Source organism: Pongo pygmaeus, chromosome 14 (genome assembly GCF_028885625.2).
Source record: "Pongo pygmaeus isolate AG05252 chromosome 14, NHGRI_mPonPyg2-v2.0_pri, whole genome shotgun sequence".
Classification (NCBI taxonomy): Eukaryota; Metazoa; Chordata; class Mammalia; order Primates; family Hominidae; genus Pongo; species Pongo pygmaeus.
The window spans coordinates 34242862-34261079 of NC_072387.2; the positions used below are offsets into that span (position 1 = coordinate 34242862).

General features: G+C 42.3%; 1 protein-coding gene across 9 annotated transcripts in view; it reads left to right on the plus strand.

Moving 5' to 3' along the window:
• ATP8A2 (ATPase phospholipid transporting 8A2) overlaps positions 1-18218 on the plus strand; it is a 660817-nt gene that overhangs the window by 402038 nt on the left and 240561 nt on the right. For all 9 annotated transcript variants that reach the window (XM_054446069.2, XM_054446071.2, XM_063650657.1 and 6 more), the window contains 2 exons: positions 4641-4824; positions 10419-10529. In XM_054446069.2, the coding sequence (XP_054302044.1) occupies positions 4641-4824; positions 10419-10529 (295 nt within the window). The remainder of the gene's footprint in view (positions 1-4640; positions 4825-10418; positions 10530-18218) is intronic.

An 18218-nucleotide genomic window follows, 5' to 3' on the forward strand; every position in this document is an offset into this window, starting at 1 on the left:
ATTGTTAACTGTCACTATGGAAATTTTGTATGTATCTTATGCTATGGAAATTCAAGCTTAGCTAGAAAACATTTTTACTAGAAAGAACTTGTGGTATTGTCTAGGCCAGTGCTGGTGACTTGAGTATGGTCCGGAGATAAGCAGCAGCGGCAGCAGCCAGGAGCTTTTTAGAAATGCACATTCACAGGCCCAGCCCAGGCTTTCTGATCAGAGGCTGTACCTTGACAATCCCTCTGGGTGATTCTGATGCTCACTTAAAGTTGGAAACTCATTGATCTAGGACAGTGGTTTTCAAACTTCCTTTTAGTCATAAGGACTGCTATATGTAATAAAGATATTTTCAAATCCAGATAGTGAAAGAATTTTGTGAGTCTGGTTAATTAATAAGTGTTTTGGGTCTCTAGGGGGTTCCTGGGTGGAGTTCCTTGTAACCCCTCTGGCTCAAGTGAGCTCAGTGTACAAATCCACAATCGAGATCCAGCCCCTCTTTGACAACCAGGCAGGTAAGATCGGAGGAGGTAAAGAATCTGCTTAGGTTTGCTCAGATGATATTGCAAGATCAGAATCAGAAACTCTGAGAGCAGGGTTTATGTATATCAGATAAATTAGTTTATGATCATTAGTTCTATAAAAGCAGTTAGCCAAGGTTTCACTAAAGTGTTATATTTGAAATAACTTTAGAGAGCTAGTTTTTAAATTTCAGGGACATGTGTCCCATAAAATGAGATACTCCAGGAACTGATTTTTGTAAGTCTCAAAAGAAAAACTTATTTTTCATTTTAGAATCTATTATGTTATCCAAAAAAGCAGATAGAATACTTCTCCAGTCAACTGAATGCTTTTGGTTTATATTTCTATTCATAATACACCAAAATAGGATTAAAGCAGTGCCCCCAAGCATGGCTCAGCTGCGGTCTGGAGTTTTTATTTTATAGGTTGAATTATTATATGTTGGGAATACTTATTAAGTGTGGCATGTGATTCCAGGTCACAAGTTAAGATTAAGAAAGAGCTGGCTTGTGCTTCCTGGCAACTTGGTATACTAAAATACTGCATATGGCTAAAGCGGAGTGGTGCCTCTTCATTTCTGTAGAAATTAGCTGTTGGACATCTGTTTTGAACCCCTAGTGTGTGCTAGAATTATGTTTTCTCAAGGCATTACAGCTGAGGGCATAATAAATCCTTGATGAGAATTTCATGCTCCTAAAATATTGCCGTATGACTTGTTTTATGTACCCTGATCAGGTTTTCTCCTTATTTTTGCTTTTTGGGAAAGGCAGCTGTTGGATGTTCATAGATTGTACTTTAAGCCATTGGAATCCTGACTTGACTTACTTGAGATCCAAATCCCAGAGTGGCAAGCCCAGTGAGTCTATTTGACTTGCTCCTCATTTCCCATTGGTTGGCCTATCGCTAACCTCCCTAATAGAAAACCAACAACTTTAACCTCAAAGAAAACCCGGGTCTGTTTAGGTCCTTTCCTGTTCCACTCCCGAGATTTTCCAACCTCTGCAATGTGAAGTGGCCAAGCCTTCTGCCTGTGGGCTTCCTTTCTCTCCAGATCACCTTGAATTTGCTGATGAAGAGGCCAGCTTTCTTGATCACTTGGGTGACATATGGACTTAAGGAGGAGTCGCAACCTCAGGCCTGCTGAGTCCTGTTTAAGTTCCTGTTTTACACTCTCTTGTGATACTTTCATGGATGCATAAGAGGAGTTGCAGGTTAAGTGATGGCCTCCTTAGTGAGGTTCCACCTCAGTGAGTGAATGATTTTAATTAAAGAGTGATTAATGTAATCATAGGAATCCAGACTCTGGATCCGCTATGTCCTCAGTTTCTCAGCAATTCCTTTGCACAGCCCTTAGACCAAAAGGAAAACTTAAGTTTCTAATTATTAAGTAGGTAAAGTCAAATAATATAAGAAGTATTTATGACCCAACAACCTAGCAGACATTTGAAACAATGATGTCATTGAAAGACATACATTGAAAGAAATAATCCTTATTTCCTCCATTGTTAAATAATCATTACTGTTGACAGTGGCATGTGGTGATGTGCCTGTTTGCCTGTTGAGTGCTGCACGACTTCTCGAACTTTAGGGTAAGCATAGCTGTTGCCTTGCTCATTTCCTATTCCACATTGATTTTCACAAGGCATTTGCTTTTTGTTGTCACCACCACGAGAGCTCAGCTTCACAAAGACATATAATGAAAAGGGATGCAGTGTGATTTATTGTTGAAACTGTGAGCTACTTCCAGCTAGTATTTTGCACTGTTACCTGAGAGACATTGCTGTATTTCCCTCAAAAATTAAAAAAATTTCTGCTGCAGCATCCCCAGGGCACCTGCACACCCAGTTGGGAACCACAGGTCTGATGGCATGCATTTCTCAGAGGTGCCCAGTCTTGTTTTGTTTTTCCAACGGTTAAGATGTTTCACATAATCCTGTGCTAGGTGGAGTATGAGATGCAATTGTTTTATACTTGCTAGTCAACACAGTGGTTTCACATTAATACATCACAACCATCCCATGAGGTGGCTGGTTCTCATTTTCCTGATCCCACTCATGAAAAGCAGGGGCTCATGGACTTCCTTTCTCTGCTTAAATGGTTAATGTGTGGTGCGCAGGAAAATGTCATACTCAGGCCTTTAACTGTGGCTCCCAGGTTGTTTTCTCCAACTATATTTGATCTGTGGTTCTGTGGAGTTTCAAAACAAAATGGGAAATCACTTTTGTGTAGCCAATTACAGTTGTGGACTGCCTCTGCCAAAAAGATCAGCCCTTGGCTTTAAGTAGCAGTTGTACAAACTAGGAGGGAATAGATACAGCTTAATATCCCTTCATGTTAAAATTGCTTATGTGGAGTTGACTAGAGGCTTCATTGATAAGCAGTGTTAAAGCTCCAGTAATTTTCTTTTAGGCCACATTAAAGTGAATCTCACATCTGCTACCAGGGAGATGGTGATTCTATTCTATTCTGCTCTCAGTGCCTAAAAGATTATACTTGGAGGCTATTTTTTAAGTTCTGAAGCATGCCTATTAAATAATGGTTGAAGAACCTGAGAATATTTAGCAAGCAGCAGCAGAGCTTTGGGAGGAAGGATGTGATAGCTGTTTTTATATTTCAGCCTTCCAAATATTTGTAAGAGAAGTTAGACTTTTCCTATTTAGCCCCAAATGACAGAGTTAGTACTCTTAAGTATGCTCAGTAACAACAAAAAAGTAATAATAATTTGCAGTGGTCGCACCTACTCCAGGAGGCATCGAATTGCTGCCGTTGCAAACCCTTGTGAAAATGCTAAAAGGGATATCAGGTTGTGCAACCCGGCTCCTAAAGTCCTTTCATTATGTTTTTCTAACTTTCTAATTTTTATCTTTGTCACTGAGCAAAGGCTTTTTACATGGTTCTACATTCAGTTTGCTGTCTCGCCAAATGCCTTTCTTTCTCAGGTTGGTAGAATGAGATGTCAGGTAGCACTTCAGTTTTCTGTTTGGAACAGGTATCTTTGTGGGTAGAGACCATCTAGGAGCCGTTGAAGTTCTTACTGGGCAAATCTTTGAGTGTCCATTCTAGCTGACGTGTGAAGTCCATATGTGGGCGTGGCCAGTAGACCTCTGTGAAATCCAGAAAAATCTTTTACTTTGTGTTTATTCTGTGTGTGTGGCGGCGGGGGGTGGGGGGTGGGGGCGGCAAGTGCTGTTTAAGTGATCCAAAAGCTTACCTGTAAATTCCCCAAATCAAGCATCAGCTTACCAATTCGGAATGTAGAGTCACTCAGTCCTGAGATGCTAGTTTTGCTTGATGTTGCTGTGTTTTCTGGTCTACACTCTGAATAAGCACTTCATTATCATGAGTACCCCTCTGCTTTAGACCCCACAGATTTATACTGGCTCCTCTTCCCAGACAACTTGAGGACTTAGGAAAGCTTGGCCGCCATCTTGGATTCCTTGTGGAAAGAACCCTTCCTATGCAGGGGCTGATCTTCTCGCCCGCTTTAGGGCTGTGCTTCTGCAGGGCTCAGCAAGGGGAGACTTCCACTCCCTGACTCCCATCCTAGATCCTCTGCCTTGGCTGCCCTTCAAACACAGCTTCCTTTTCTGGGGTGGATGTAGAGAAGTCTTTTTTCTTTCCTCTTACCCCAGCCTTCTTTCTGCACTTTCTCATGCCCTGCCAATTTCCTTTCCCTTCTGTAAAAGCAGATTTTACAGAAAATTCCCTTGCCAGCCCTAGGTTGTATGTGATGTACCATAAAGCAAAAGAAGGTCTGTGCTGGTTTTCTGATTTATTGGAAAGACATTTCCAAAGACCCCTGTAACTAGACTGACTTCCTTTATCATTCAGCAGGGCACACGTACCCCCGAGGAGTTTGTTGTGCAGATGCCTCCCACTGAGCAGAGTGATTACAAATAGGCTGTGTTTTAAGTTAGTTTTCTGTTGTATATTTCATCTTAGAAGTTGGCAAATACTTGAAAGCCACAAGCTACTGTTTTCTGAAAGCTTCTTTGCACATGAGCATAAAATGTATGTATTGAATTTGGAGATCGTCCAGTAACTGTCCTTTTAATGCAGCGGAATGTAGATTACAGCTGTTTCCTCTGGAAAGACATGCATAATTCTGATTTCCCTCTCTTTTCTCACAGAGTGTCTCCTCTGCAGAAGTCTGAGATAGTGGATGTGGTGAAGAAGCGGGTGAAGGCCATCACCCTTGCCATCGGAGATGGCGCCAACGATGTCGGGATGATCCAGACAGCCCACGTGGGTGTGGGAATCAGTGGGAATGAAGGCATGCAGGCCACCAACAACTCGGATTACGCCATCGCACAGGTCAGCAGCTTGGGTGTCCAGCTGCCCCGTCCTGTTGAGAGATGATAGCTGGGCATGAGGACCTAGCGTTTAACCTTCAGTGCAGCCCCAAACCTCTGCCACCCCTCTTGAGGTGGCTGTCTAGATGAAACCCTGGGGATATTTGGATTTCTCTGCAGTTGTGATCTTGTGCAGTTTGGAGGCCCTGTCCTGCTGGTTGGATTTCTTTGGCCAGCTATGGGGTTGACTAAGCTGCTCTGTGATCCAGGCAAGGTGCTGCTCCTGGCAGATAGGTCTCTGATCTTGTAATAACCTCTCACCCTCAGCTTCTGCATCTGCTGCATTGCTTTTCCTGCTGCATCGCCTGCTGAAGCACAGCTGTGCTCATGACAGCCTTTCTCTGTAATCCTGTTCCGGTCTCACTCCTCCCAAAGGTGCTGGGACACCCCCTGGCTAGGCGCTTAAGGTCAGGGAGAAGCACTGATTTATAGCTGTCGCCTTCTCTGTAGTTATGACAGTGGTGCTGCCCAGACCACCCCTGTGAGGTGAATTGCTGAGGGCATGAGCTGGGTTTGGGCCGTAATGACCCCATGGTCAGTAGCAAACAGCCTCCTGCAGTTAGGCCAAGTTCAGTCCATTCCTCTCTGATCCGAGCCTTGCATGCCAGGGCTCCTGATGTGCTGTACTGCACTGGTGACCTGAGGGTGAAAGAAAGGTCCACTCTGTAATGATAGCCTAAAGGTGAAGGAAGATAGCCAATTTCCTAACCCGTAGGCTGCATATCTGAGACCACCTTTGCAAAATTATGACAGAGACAGTGGTAGAGATCTAACTTAACTGACTCCATCTTGCTTCTAACCTCCGAGCTGTCCTTGTTCATTCCTGGGCATAAGCTGAATTAACTTTGAAAAAAACTCAGTTTATAGTTTATAGTTTAAACAAAGACAGTAACAGCCCTTTCCTAAAGCAGACCTCCTTGCCTGGGGACTAGACTAACATTAGCCATAAGATTTGAAATATGGCTTAGGAGTCATGCAGCTGGAGGCTACAAGATTCTGACCCTCTTAAACTGCTCCTAAGATCAGTGCTTGAGATATTTTGCAGACCCTGCACTTGATGGATCAGCTGGCACCACTCAGATCAATAAACTGGCTCATCTAATCTTGTGGCTCCCCACCACCCAGGAACTGACTGAGCTCAAGAAGACAGCTTTGACTCCCTATGATTTCTTCCCTGACTAATCAGCATTCCTGGCTCACTGGCTACCCCCACCCACCAAGTTATCCTTAAAAACTCTGCTCCCCGAATGCCTGGGGAGACTGATTTGAGTAGTAATAAAACTCCAGTCTCCATCACAGCTGGCTCTGCATGAATTACTCTTTCTCTATTGCAGTTCTTCTGTCTTGATGAATTGGCTCTGTCTAGGCAGCGGGCAAGGTGAACCCCTTGGGCGGTTACATATCTAGATGATTTGGCCTGCTGGATCACCCAGAAAACCTAGACATCACAGTGAATGCAGGGCATTTCCCTCTGTCTCCAGATTGCGATACATCATGAATAGATGCCTGCTCATCGGCTAGGAAGCAGGGATTCCCTTGTGTTTCTACGGTGTTGAGGTGTTTGAAGAATGGGTTCACCTTAATCACATGAACACAAGGAAAAATGGCTATACACCCCTTCAAGCTGAAATCAGGGGCTGCATATAAAATGTGAACGAGCTTCCTATAGCCCCAGGGCTTCAGGCCAGTCCTTTGCAGTTCTGGGGCTCCACCTCCCCAAAGCGGGGGCTCTGTGTTAGATCACCTCTCAGGTTTCTTCTCAGCTCACAGTTCTGCAGATGCAGGGAGGAATTACAAAATCCTCCTGTCTCTGAAAAGTGCACGCAATCAATCTTCTTCGTTTGCTGATTTCAGATAAATCCTCAAGATAATTTCTGAAGTAGGTAAGAGAAGGAATCTTGACTTCATAGGTGGGAAAACTGGAGTTCCTTCGTATCAGGTGACTTACATCAGGTCCAAGCAAGCAAGCATCTTGGGGTCAGAAAACAACGGACCTGAGTGTGAACTTGGAGGCCGGCCCCACACACACCTGCCTGTTTACTTTCCTGAGTCAAATGCTTTGAGGCCTGTGGGACTCGCACTTCCTGTAGTCTGTCAGCAACCATAGATGTTATACACCCCAGCATTATTAAATACTTGAGTTATAACATCATATGGCTGGAAGGGATCTTAAGAGGTTTCCTAGGAGTTCCAGGCAAATATTTGTCTGTCTTTTTCTTTAAAATGTCTAGGGAAGGGATATCCCATGACCCTGCTTTATTGAAACTGCATATGAATAGGATGTGTTATCCAGAGCAATTGCTCTCTTCAAATTGAAAGTGTCAAAGAAGGGTGGAGCAGGGAGCGAGGCTTTAAAACGCCATTGGGGGTTTTCTTGCCCCTCCAGCATCATAGTCACCTCTGCCAAAGGAACTGACACAGCCCACATGTGTCTGTGCACCCTCATTTCTCCTGTCCGTGGTCCTATTGCCAATTAGGCGGGGATGATGTTACTTCAGGGCAGGTTCCTGCTAACCTCACACCCTTTCCACCAACCAACATGCTGCCTCTACCTTAATCACCATGCCAGAAAAGCCACAGATTGATGAATTTCTTTGCCACTCTTGAAATAATAAACATCTCTGGTTGTTTGTCACCTTGGGCTTTATCTGTTCATTTTAATGTGGATGCATTTTTTTTTATTATGCTTCGGAGGAAGTACCCTCAGGGTTATTATACTCAGAAAGAAAAAAATTTTAGTTCAAAGACTTACCTTGGGAAAGTTATGAAGCAGGCAAAGCTCTGGTTCTATTTCTTCCCTGCCTGCCTCGTGCTTTTATGCACATGGGCAGCCCAAGACCGAGCGCCGTCCGTTTTCAGCTGCCTTGTCCTGAGCAACCTTGCTGCCGTCGCTGTGTCATGGTGCTCCCCTAGCCCTCAGCTTTCCATTCTCCTCAGGAGAATCATTCCTGCCCCTGCCCTCCTAATGTTTTCAGAACGACCTCATGAAGACAGCATTTTGATTTAGAATATACATTTTTTTTTCCTGAAAACAAATCACTGTAGCACTCAAGTTGAGGCATTCAGGATGACTCAAGCAGATGTTTTCTCTGCCCATTGAAGTTTAACATCAGGGGGTCCCGGTCAAATACAAACTTCCTTTTTATTTGTTTAGCTAGTTATTTTATGATTTCCCATTCCCCTTTGGAATCCTTAATGAGCCTTTATGGGGAGTTTTATTTTTCCATGTGCACCTACTTCTGCCATTTCGAAGCGATGATTTAGATTCCGAGTGTTTGGTGAGCCCCGCGCCTTCCCCTCACCTCCTGGAAGGACACGCTGAGCTGGGACTCCACCTAGGATGGAGTCCTTTCTTTAGTGCTAATGGAGATTATTATGCAGTTTCCTCCTGAAAATTTTTTGTTTAAGTACTGTATTTTCAGTCTGGTCATTTCTTTTCTATTGAGAGTTACATGTAATTAATTAATTTATTTATTTATTTATTTATTTTTTCAGAGTTTCACTCTTGTTGCCCAGGTTGGAGTGCAGTGGCTGGATCTCGGCTCACTGCAGCCTCCACCTCCTGGGTTCAAGTGATTCTCCTGCCTCAGCCTCCCGAGTAACTGGGATTACAGACACCCACCACCACATCTGACTACTTTTTGGATTTTTAGCAGAGACGGCGTTTCACCACGTTGGCCAGACTGGTCTTGAACTCCTGGCCTCAGGTGATCTGCCCGCCTTGGCCTCCCAAAGTGCTGGGATTACAGGTGTGAGCCACTGCGCCCAGCCGAGAGTTACATTTAATTTCAAAAGTCATCTGAAATTAATAAGAAGCGTATAACTGCAAAAGAATTTCTAATGTTCTGGGGCATTCTCAATACAGCCTGCTTGACTCTCCTAGTCGTGTAATAGGGTTCAAGCTTGTGGACTTCCTGACACTCTGACTTAGAACAGGAGGCATTAAGGTTTTCATGCAAGGGAACCAAGAGGGAACTCAAATCCAGGGTAAGGCATATCAAATGTGTAGAAACATGATGTAAACAGGATTGCCCCTAAAGGCGCATTTATGCCAGAGCAGGACACCATGCACCAGACCAGAGAAACTCATTTCCCTCCCTCCAGTGCAAGGTTTACACTTTTTGGGACCTTTATGAAATGGCACACAGAAGGCAAAGCCAGGCTAAGGAGTGGCTGAGGAGATACGATCCCAGTGGTGTCCAGAGACTCCCTCCCACAATGAGGATTCCTGGGTGTTACTGGAATATCTGTGGCTCCAGCTCAAACCACAGGAGCCTTCACATCACTCCCAGCTCGGGACCCACCAGCAGCCCCTGACTGCATAGCACTCTGGCCAGAGGGACTCTGTACTGGTTGGAGGCAAAAAAGGAGAAGATAAAATGGGTCGAGAAGTGGAGGCAAAGTGTGTGTATGTCTTAGTATATCTGTGTGTACATGTGTATTTGTATGAGTATGTGTGTGTTTCTGTGTGTCTGTGTGTCTCTGTGTATCTCTGTCCTGTGTGCCACTATCTCTGTGTCTAGGTGTGTGTGTCTGCCTGTATGTGTCTGTTTATCTGTGCCTGTATGTGTCTCTGTGTATCTATGTGTGTATGTCCGTGTGTGTCTATATGTGTGTGTAACTTTTTAACCTACGCAGTTGTTAGTGGAAGTAGTGTATGTGCACCTGTGTGTACCTTTCTTTTAAACAAGACTCTATTGTGTGGGTGTCCCTGTCCCTTGCTCTTTTTGTCACTGAAAAAATCTGTGTTTGCTTAGAGATGTCTGACTTCCACTATACTTTTCTTTCAGTTTAGTAGCTCACCTTTGTTTAATAATTAATCCCTATTGCAGCACTATTCACAATAGCAAAGACATGGAATCAACCCAAATGTCCATCAGTGCTAGATTGGATAAAGAAAATGCAGTACACATACACTATGGAATACTATTCAGCCATAAAAAGGAATGAGATCATGTCCTTTGCAGAGACTTGGATGGAGCTGGAAACCATTATCCTCAGCAAACTAACACAGGAACAGAAAACCAAATACCACATGTCCTCACTTACAAGTGGGAGCTGAACAATGAGAACACAGGGACACAGGGAGGGGAACACCACACACTGGGGCCTGTTGGGGAGGCAGGGGGAGGGAGGGCATCAGAATAAATACTAATGCATCCAGACCTTGAAACCTAGGTGACGGGTTGATAACTGCAGCAAACCATCACGGCGCATGTTTACCTATGTAATAAACCTGCACATCCTGCACATGTATCCTGGAACTTAAAATTAAATTACAAAAAAGCATTTGTTTAAATAGAATTTCATAAGAATAACAATTAGAAGTCCAGCAGTATGTTTAGGGAGAATAATAATAATGTAGATTTCAGAAGGATTTTAGTTGTTCTCACTGGACCTGAAAGCTCTGTCTTCAGAGAATGGTTTTCTGAGATTCCTGCAAAATCTGGTTTTCTCTACCTACATTATCTGACTTCTGTTCATAAGGACATTCTGTTTGTGACTTTTATTCCTCAATGATGGGCTCTTCTAAACTTTGTAATTTTCCTTTTTCAGTTTTCCTACTTAGAGAAGCTTCTGTTGGTTCATGGAGCCTGGAGCTACAACCGGGTGACCAAGTGCATCTTGTACTGCTTCTATAAGAACGTGGTCCTGTATATTATTGAGGTAAGAAGGGGTATTATTTTTTCCTTGAAGAGAAAGTTGTTTTCAGAGGATATCTTGAGGTATTTAAAGTCATTTCAAGGCAGGATTTTGTTCATGTAAAATTAAAAGATGCTGCTGTGACTTTCTACAGGCTGGGTCACATGTAAGCTCCTGTGAAGCTGGGCTCGCCATTCTGGTCTAGATCCTCATGCTGGATGACCAAAGCGGACATCTGCAGCCTTTCTTCCCTACCCAGACATGCCTTCCTCCTAGCTCTCCTCCTGTGTTCCTCTTTGCCATGCCTCTTCCTCTGTGTCCTTGGCTTCGGTAGAATCTTGCGAATACTCACACCCCTTCCAGAGGAGTCAGATCCTAGCGGCAGAGGCCTACACCTTGCCAGGTGATCACTGAGGTGTTGCTGGAATGAACAGGGGGGCCTGATTTCTGCCTTATTTCTCACAGACTCTGCAAGTTTCCTAGCATCCATTCACTGCTTCTGGGATACTTGGACACTGGTACTTACGTGAGAAGGGTGTGGGAGTGAGGGGATAGTGGGGAGTAAAACAGCAAGGTCATTGACAATATTGCAGTGCGTTCATATTCTGTTGTCAGACAATTTTCCAAGATGCTGATTCAGTTACCAGTAAAACAAACGTGCTTGCTAGAGGGGTGGGCCCAGGAAGAAATGGAAAAGTCACTTCATGTTTGCTATTAGTGGGATTACAGCCCTGCTATAAAGGGGGTGGCTTTTGAGGCCATCATGACTAATTGTTTCCAAATATGTTTGTCTGTGGAGGAAGGTAGTGTTAATTATGGTGTTTTAATGCTTCATTCTACTATGGGTTATTTTATGTCTGATTTCTTGACTCTTAGTAAAAATAATAACCAAGGAGGAAATCTACTTTTTCTGATGCAAGCTCTGACAATACTTGATTCAAATAACTATTAATAACAAGTTCCTTGCTAAGGTAGCTGTAACTAACTACTTCTTTACCGGGTTGTCTAATCTTTTCTACTCAATCATTCAGGTCAAACATATAAGTTCATGTCACACATCTGGTAAACAAACTACTAAAGAGTGATTTCCCCAAGTTGTGCAGGTTGTGCACGGCCTAAGACAACCGGGCCAAAAGAGTAAATGAAGCAGAAACATAACCTGTGCTGCTTCATTCATCTCTTCAGCTGCCCAGAGCCCAACTGGAAACAGCAATGCATTTTTCTAAGTTGCACAAGGGCCAATCTATTTGCCAAGATGTGTGCATTTGCAGAGAGGATGCCTCTTACTAGTTCACACAAAAGCCCCTTGTGGGCTGGGGAGCAGCCCTGATTCTTAAAGAATGTTCCAAGCAATCAGAAGGGATCTGGTTAAAGTCCTGAAACTGACCTGTTCTTCCTAATTTGAATCTTTTGTGGGAGGTGCCCTGTCTGCTTAAGTGTATTTCCCTAGGAAGAAAATACACAGCAGAGGCTTGAGAGATTTGGTGATATAATTGACATTTTATTCAGTATAGTGAGGTTAAAATCAATAATTTAAAAAATTATTCATAATTTGTCTGCTGGTCTTGTGCTGTAATATTCAACTCAGTTCACTCTGGGTGAGAACTTGTAGATGTTGGTGTAAGAGCTTTAGTGGTTTCTCTCTTCTCTTATTTTTACAATTCCCTTTTGGCACTTAAAGGTGTTTGTCCCCCTCGTGCTCCTACATTTTTCTGTGTCTGTGGTAGGAGTCACTCCTCAACGTCACTCAAGGTCATGGACGATAGTGTAGAGAGGTATCGGAAGGTCACGGACCATCACGTAAAGGGGTATTAGAATCTCCGTTTCTTCATGCTATCCCAGGCTTCCCAGCATTTTGTGCTCCTGTAGCTGCTGGCTTTCACGGTTTCTTAATAATCTGGTTTTCTTCACAATCAGCAAATTACAGATAGTCTAGACTTCTTATCAAGACATTCTTCATGGAGCTCCCAACTCTTTCACTTTTCAGATCGTCCCCTAGGGCCCCTTCTTAGTCATTTACACCTACTATCTTGCTGGTGTTTTTTGTTTTTTTTTGTTTTTTTTTGACTTCAAGTGGGCTGAGTCTGAGAAGAGTGCAATTTTAGTCTGCCTGAAAAATTCTATTTAGAAGGAGGCCCTGAAAGTGCCACATGCGTGCCTCTAATATATTTCAATTGTAGCTGAGCAGCAGTTGTTAAACGGTCTTTTGTAAACAGCCTTTTAAACATTCTTTATAAAGTTAAAGAAAATGTTAAAGTCTCCACCACTCCATGCCCAATTTTCTATTTAGCATTTCTCGGGGATATTAATTTGAAAACCAAGAAAGCAAAATCCTTGACCGAGCCCATATGGTTAGAGCATTGACTCAGGCAGAGCCTACCTACCACTGCCAAATTACTTCTTTGGCATCAACATGCACTTCAAATATAGTTTTAAAAATAGGAAAGTACTACTTACTTGCATGCCATTTTAGTGTGTTGTGAACTGTAAGATCAAAGATTATTGTAAGTTGATTTGCTTATTTGCAAAGAATACTTTTTTGCTCTAAAGGTAACCCTTATAATTAATTACTTAAGTGAGAATAAATTAAACCCATTACTTACTTATCTTAAATGGTTTTCTTGTAACTCAAGGAGCGATTCTTTACAATAGCCAATATGTTGTCATCTCAGATGCCCTCTGAGATACATAACTACTAATCACTTAAAAATGTAGTCTAAAGGCAATTTGGCAAATTAAAAAAAAATACACATGTGTGCATGCACACAGACATTTTATGGCCTTAGCCATTATTATGAGGATCATTATAGGACTTGAATTGCCAATAAAGATTGTTGGGAAGAACTGTAAGCCTGTGATGTAATGCAGTCTACTCACTTGGCATACTAACCTATAAAAGTGGATTTTTCTGTATAAGGAACACATGGATGTATTCACGTTGCTATATGGAACACTAACTGAAAGTTCCCTCCACTCTCGCCCCCAAACCTCCTTTCATATTATCTGTCCTGACCTTTTTCTTTGTAGGTATGGAGATATTTATGTATACAAACAAATCAAGGATTTTAGATAAATGTCATCATGCTGTGCAGAGCCTTCTGCAACTCATTCCACCTGATAGTGTATTCTGGAGACCATTCCCAGTTACTATGTATAGACCCAGGGCATGCCATTTCACAGGGGGGTTTCCTGCAATCTATTCAGCCATTCCCTGCACTGATAAACATTCCACTTCTCTCCAGTTTCAACCCCCAAAAGCCTTATGGAATAACAGCTTTCTCCCTGGCCCATAAATATTCCACCCAAATGATACTGATCTAATTAGACCATTTTTACCACAGTTCCTTGAACATAACACATGCTTATGTATTTTTATTTATACAACAAGTTATTTGTTGCTGACAAATCTTATTTAATGCTTGTTGAGTGTGCCACATAAAATTCAAGCCAAAATAACTATTGGTTTGAGGGATATAAAAAATAGGAACAAAATTATGCAATACATGGTTTCATGTTAGCCCTATTAATAGGTAAAACTGAAAATACTACAACCTGTGCCTCCATCCTCCCTGCAGCTACCTTAATTTAGTACTGTTTTCCTGGTTGATTACAAAAACCGCTAGTTTCACTTCCTTGACCATCTCCGCTGTAGCTAGGATACGATTTCTGAAACATACATCTGATCAATTCCAATGTCTGGCACAATGTCTGGAATGGAGGTGCTTGAAAATGCTGGCAATGAAAGAGTGATGAATGCTGCTGCTTCCTGCAGCCCCTTCCCAGGCTCCCTGTGCCTTCTGATGAAATGCCCATCTCAGTCCCGTCACCTGCCCCTCTGCGGTATGGGTTCCAACTGTCACCAGCCTCCTCTGCCACTGTATCCTCCTTATTTTATTTGTAATCAGTGTTACTCAAGTATGATTGATGTACAGCAGGATACACACTTTTTAAGTGTTCCGTTCTATGAATTAAAACTGGGTTTTTATCATCAGAAACACACTGAGGATTTTGTCTGTCTCCCATAGACGGTGACAAGAATGTCTCAGAGGGCTCTGGAGACAGACAGATGGTGGTGATGGTTGCACAAGGCTGGGCACTGGAACTGCAGTGCAAGTGTGAACATGGGACCATACACTTAAAAATGGCTACGGTGGCAGACTTTGTTATCTATATTTTACAACCATTTTAAGATGCTAAAAAAAAAAAGAGAAAAATGTCACAAACACTTGGCTGCTTTCATCGCCTTGAGAGAGACAAAAATGTATAAGGACAGATTGTATGCTTTGGCGAGCTTGTTAAAGGTTTGAAAAACAAATTTTACCTGTAGTTTTGTTTTGCATTAAACTAATTAAATGGTATGTTTCATGGTCGTGGCCAGATGGACCATATTTCTCAGAAGGTAAAATCCTGTTGTTGTCTAGAATGCTCAGAGCTTCAGAGCATTGCAGGCCAGCCAGCTGGGAGTGGGGTTGGGGTGGGCGGGGCAGGGGGGCGGTGTGTATTCCCTGTGTGTCTGCACTGGGAGTGGGGATGGGATGAAATTAGCAAAAGCAAGAAAATAGAGCAGGGTAAAGATATGTGAGTGACCAGGGAAGGACATCTGAATGGCTCAGTCGGAGTAGTATTGCCATTAGAAGCTGGGATTCCTTTTTTTTTCTTCTCTTTTTGCAATAGTCAAATTACATAGTAAATGTGATTTAGGAAAATTTGTCTATCAATATGTAGGGCAGATGGCAAGCAGAGAACTTACGTGTAATTTTGTAATTTTAAACCTGGGGCATAAATCATGCCATTATGTAACTATCTCTCCCTGTAATTTATAAGCAGAAAGCAAAGACTGATTTTTAAAACTCTTTGATTTTGACAATGGGAGGAATTTGCCTTAAATGTAAAGATTAGGGGTAAAGAGGTTAGGAAAGGATTCCTATAAATTTTTGAAGTCTTGATTGACCTCTGTGTGGTATCTCCTAAGGAGAGGGATTGAGTAAATTCTTTAAAGCTCCTACACTGTTTAACAAACTGTGAGTTAGTTGTTCGGGGTTTTCTTAATAGAGTACAGTTTCAAAGCACAGCAGCATCAGCATTTTAAGCATGTTGTTAGGTGGCATATGCATTTGTTTGTGGACTTTCTGAACCTCTGGGAAAAGGTTATTTGGAATAGATAACATTTTTAGTGGCCATAAAATTCAAATAGAAAAATAATAGGGACATTACTTGAACTTAACCTATATTTCAAAAAATTATCATAGGGATCTCTTGTAAACTTTGGTATAACATAAGGAAGATATGCCAAATTATTTTTGAAATAGAGATGAGTCTGAAATCATAATGGTGATTAGTTGGTGGTTCCTAATACAAAGAATAACCATAACATGTGTATATTGATGTGAAAAAGTGGATATTATATACAGCTTGGAGTCTACTTGTTTTTGGCAACACATGCAAGAAATTTTAGTGTTTTCTTGGGGGTGATTAAACTGATACGGGATAAAGGCCAGGAAATGAGATGCATATTTAGCATGAAGGTCTGGAAATACTATCACTGAAATAGAAATAGATATTCTAAGACCACAGCAATTTGGGGACCAAATGAAACTGAACCGCAGAATTTAGTTGACAGCTATTTAAAAATTTGTCAATGTCTGACAAGCCTAAAACAAGCAAACAAACCTTTATTATACTGTAGCAGAGGTTCCCAACCTTTCTGGCACCAGACACTGGTTTCAGGGAAGATAATTTTTCCACAGAGGGGATGGCTTTGGGATGATTCAAGCACAATACATTTATCATTAGATCCTCATAAGGAGTGTGCAAACTAGATCCCTTGCATGAGCGGTTTACAATAGGGTTCATGCTCCTATGAGAATCTAATGCTGCTACTGATCTGACAGGAGGCAGAGCTTAGGCAGTAATGCCCGCTAGCCCTCCGCTCACCTCCTCCTATGTGGCCGGGCTTGCAACAGCCACTGACCAGCACCAGTCCAGTCTGTGGCCCACGGGTTGGGGACCCCTGTACTACAGGATATGAGAAAAGGCTTTACTGGCAGTTTGTTTTCTGTGTCTTCAAATTCTCACGCCTGTAATCCCAGCACTCTGGGAGGCTGAGGTGGTGGATCACAAGGTCAGGAGATCGAGACCATCCTGGCTAACATGGTGAAACCCCGTCTCTACTAAAAAAATACAAAAAATTAGCTGGGCGTGGTGGCGGGCACCTGTAGTCCCAGCTACTCGGGAGGCTGAGGCAGGAGAATGACGTGAACCTGGGAGGTGGAGCTTGCAGTGAGAGGAAGCCGAGATCGTGCCACTGCACTCCAGCCTGGGTGACAGAGCGAGACTGCATCTTAAAAAAAAAAAAAAAAAAAGTGAAATGAATTATGGTTCGTGTATAAATTGCCATTCTAATCCAAAACGTTTTCAGGAGATGAATACTTTGATTTTTTAAAATTGTTTTGCAAACATATATTTCCTTTTGCTATTTTACAGCTTTATTTTTTCCTGTTGGACCTGTGAGAGATTTTATCATCAATTTTTTATTATTGTTTGAAAATAATCATTATTTTTCAAACTTTTTTTGTTTTGTTTTTTGAGATGGAGTCTCACTCTGTCGCCCAGGCTGGAATGCAGTAGTGCAGTATCGGCTCACTGCAACCTCCACCTTCCGGGTTCAAGCGATTCTCCTACCTCAGCCTCCCAAGTAGCTGGGATTACAGGAGTGCACCACCACACTCAGCTAATATTTTTGTATTTTTAGTAGAGACAAGGTTTCACCGTGTTGGACAGGCTGGTCTCAAACTCCTGACCTCAAATGATCCACCTGCCTCGGCCTCCTGAGCTGTGGAGATTACAGGCGTGACCCCTTTGCCCGACCTTCAAACATTGTTAGAAAAAAAATCATATCTAAATTGCCCCTTCTTTCCATTATTATGTGATTAGCTTCTTGTTTGGGGAGCCTTAATTAAATATGTTAATGCACGGAGATGCTATGCACTTGGTCAACCCTATTACAAATTGGTATCTATGTCCTGTTAGTAACCCATGCTTCATTATAAATGATAAAAGAAGTCACTGGCTTTGGGCTGGATTTCATTTTAAATGTTAGAATCAACAGAGTAGATGTTTTAAACCATGATCAAAATTTAATCCAGTGACTTTTCCCCTCTTGGATATAATGCATGACTTAACTATATCTCAAAACAATGTGTTTCATTTGGGGGACACAAGAAATTTCATTACACGGTAAAAGATAAAATCCTAATAGCTAAGCTTTCCTCTTCTGTCCTGTGTATCTGCCTTGGCAGAGGTAGCTTTATGTTTCCTGTTCCAGTTTTTATTTGAAGGAATAGATGAGCAGCTATGAGTGCGGTGTTAAAATGTTAATAAGTAAAAGGCAAATTTAAAAATATCATTGACATATGGACCTTTCTGTAAAGGCTGTGGCTTCATCAAGTATGGAACCATCCATTTTCTATTAAAAGCTTTAATAAGTGTTGACCACCTACTCTAAGGCAGGCAGAATGCTGAGACTGAGGTACTGGGACATGCCGCACAGAGTTCCCCATCTAATAAGGGTTGGGGAAGAGGTGAGTACAGTCATCCCTTAGTATCCACAGGGTACTGGTTCCAGGATACACCCTCCCCACCTTCAGATGCCAAAATTTGTGGATACTCAAGTCCCTTATATAAAATAGTGTAGTATTTGCATATAATCTATGC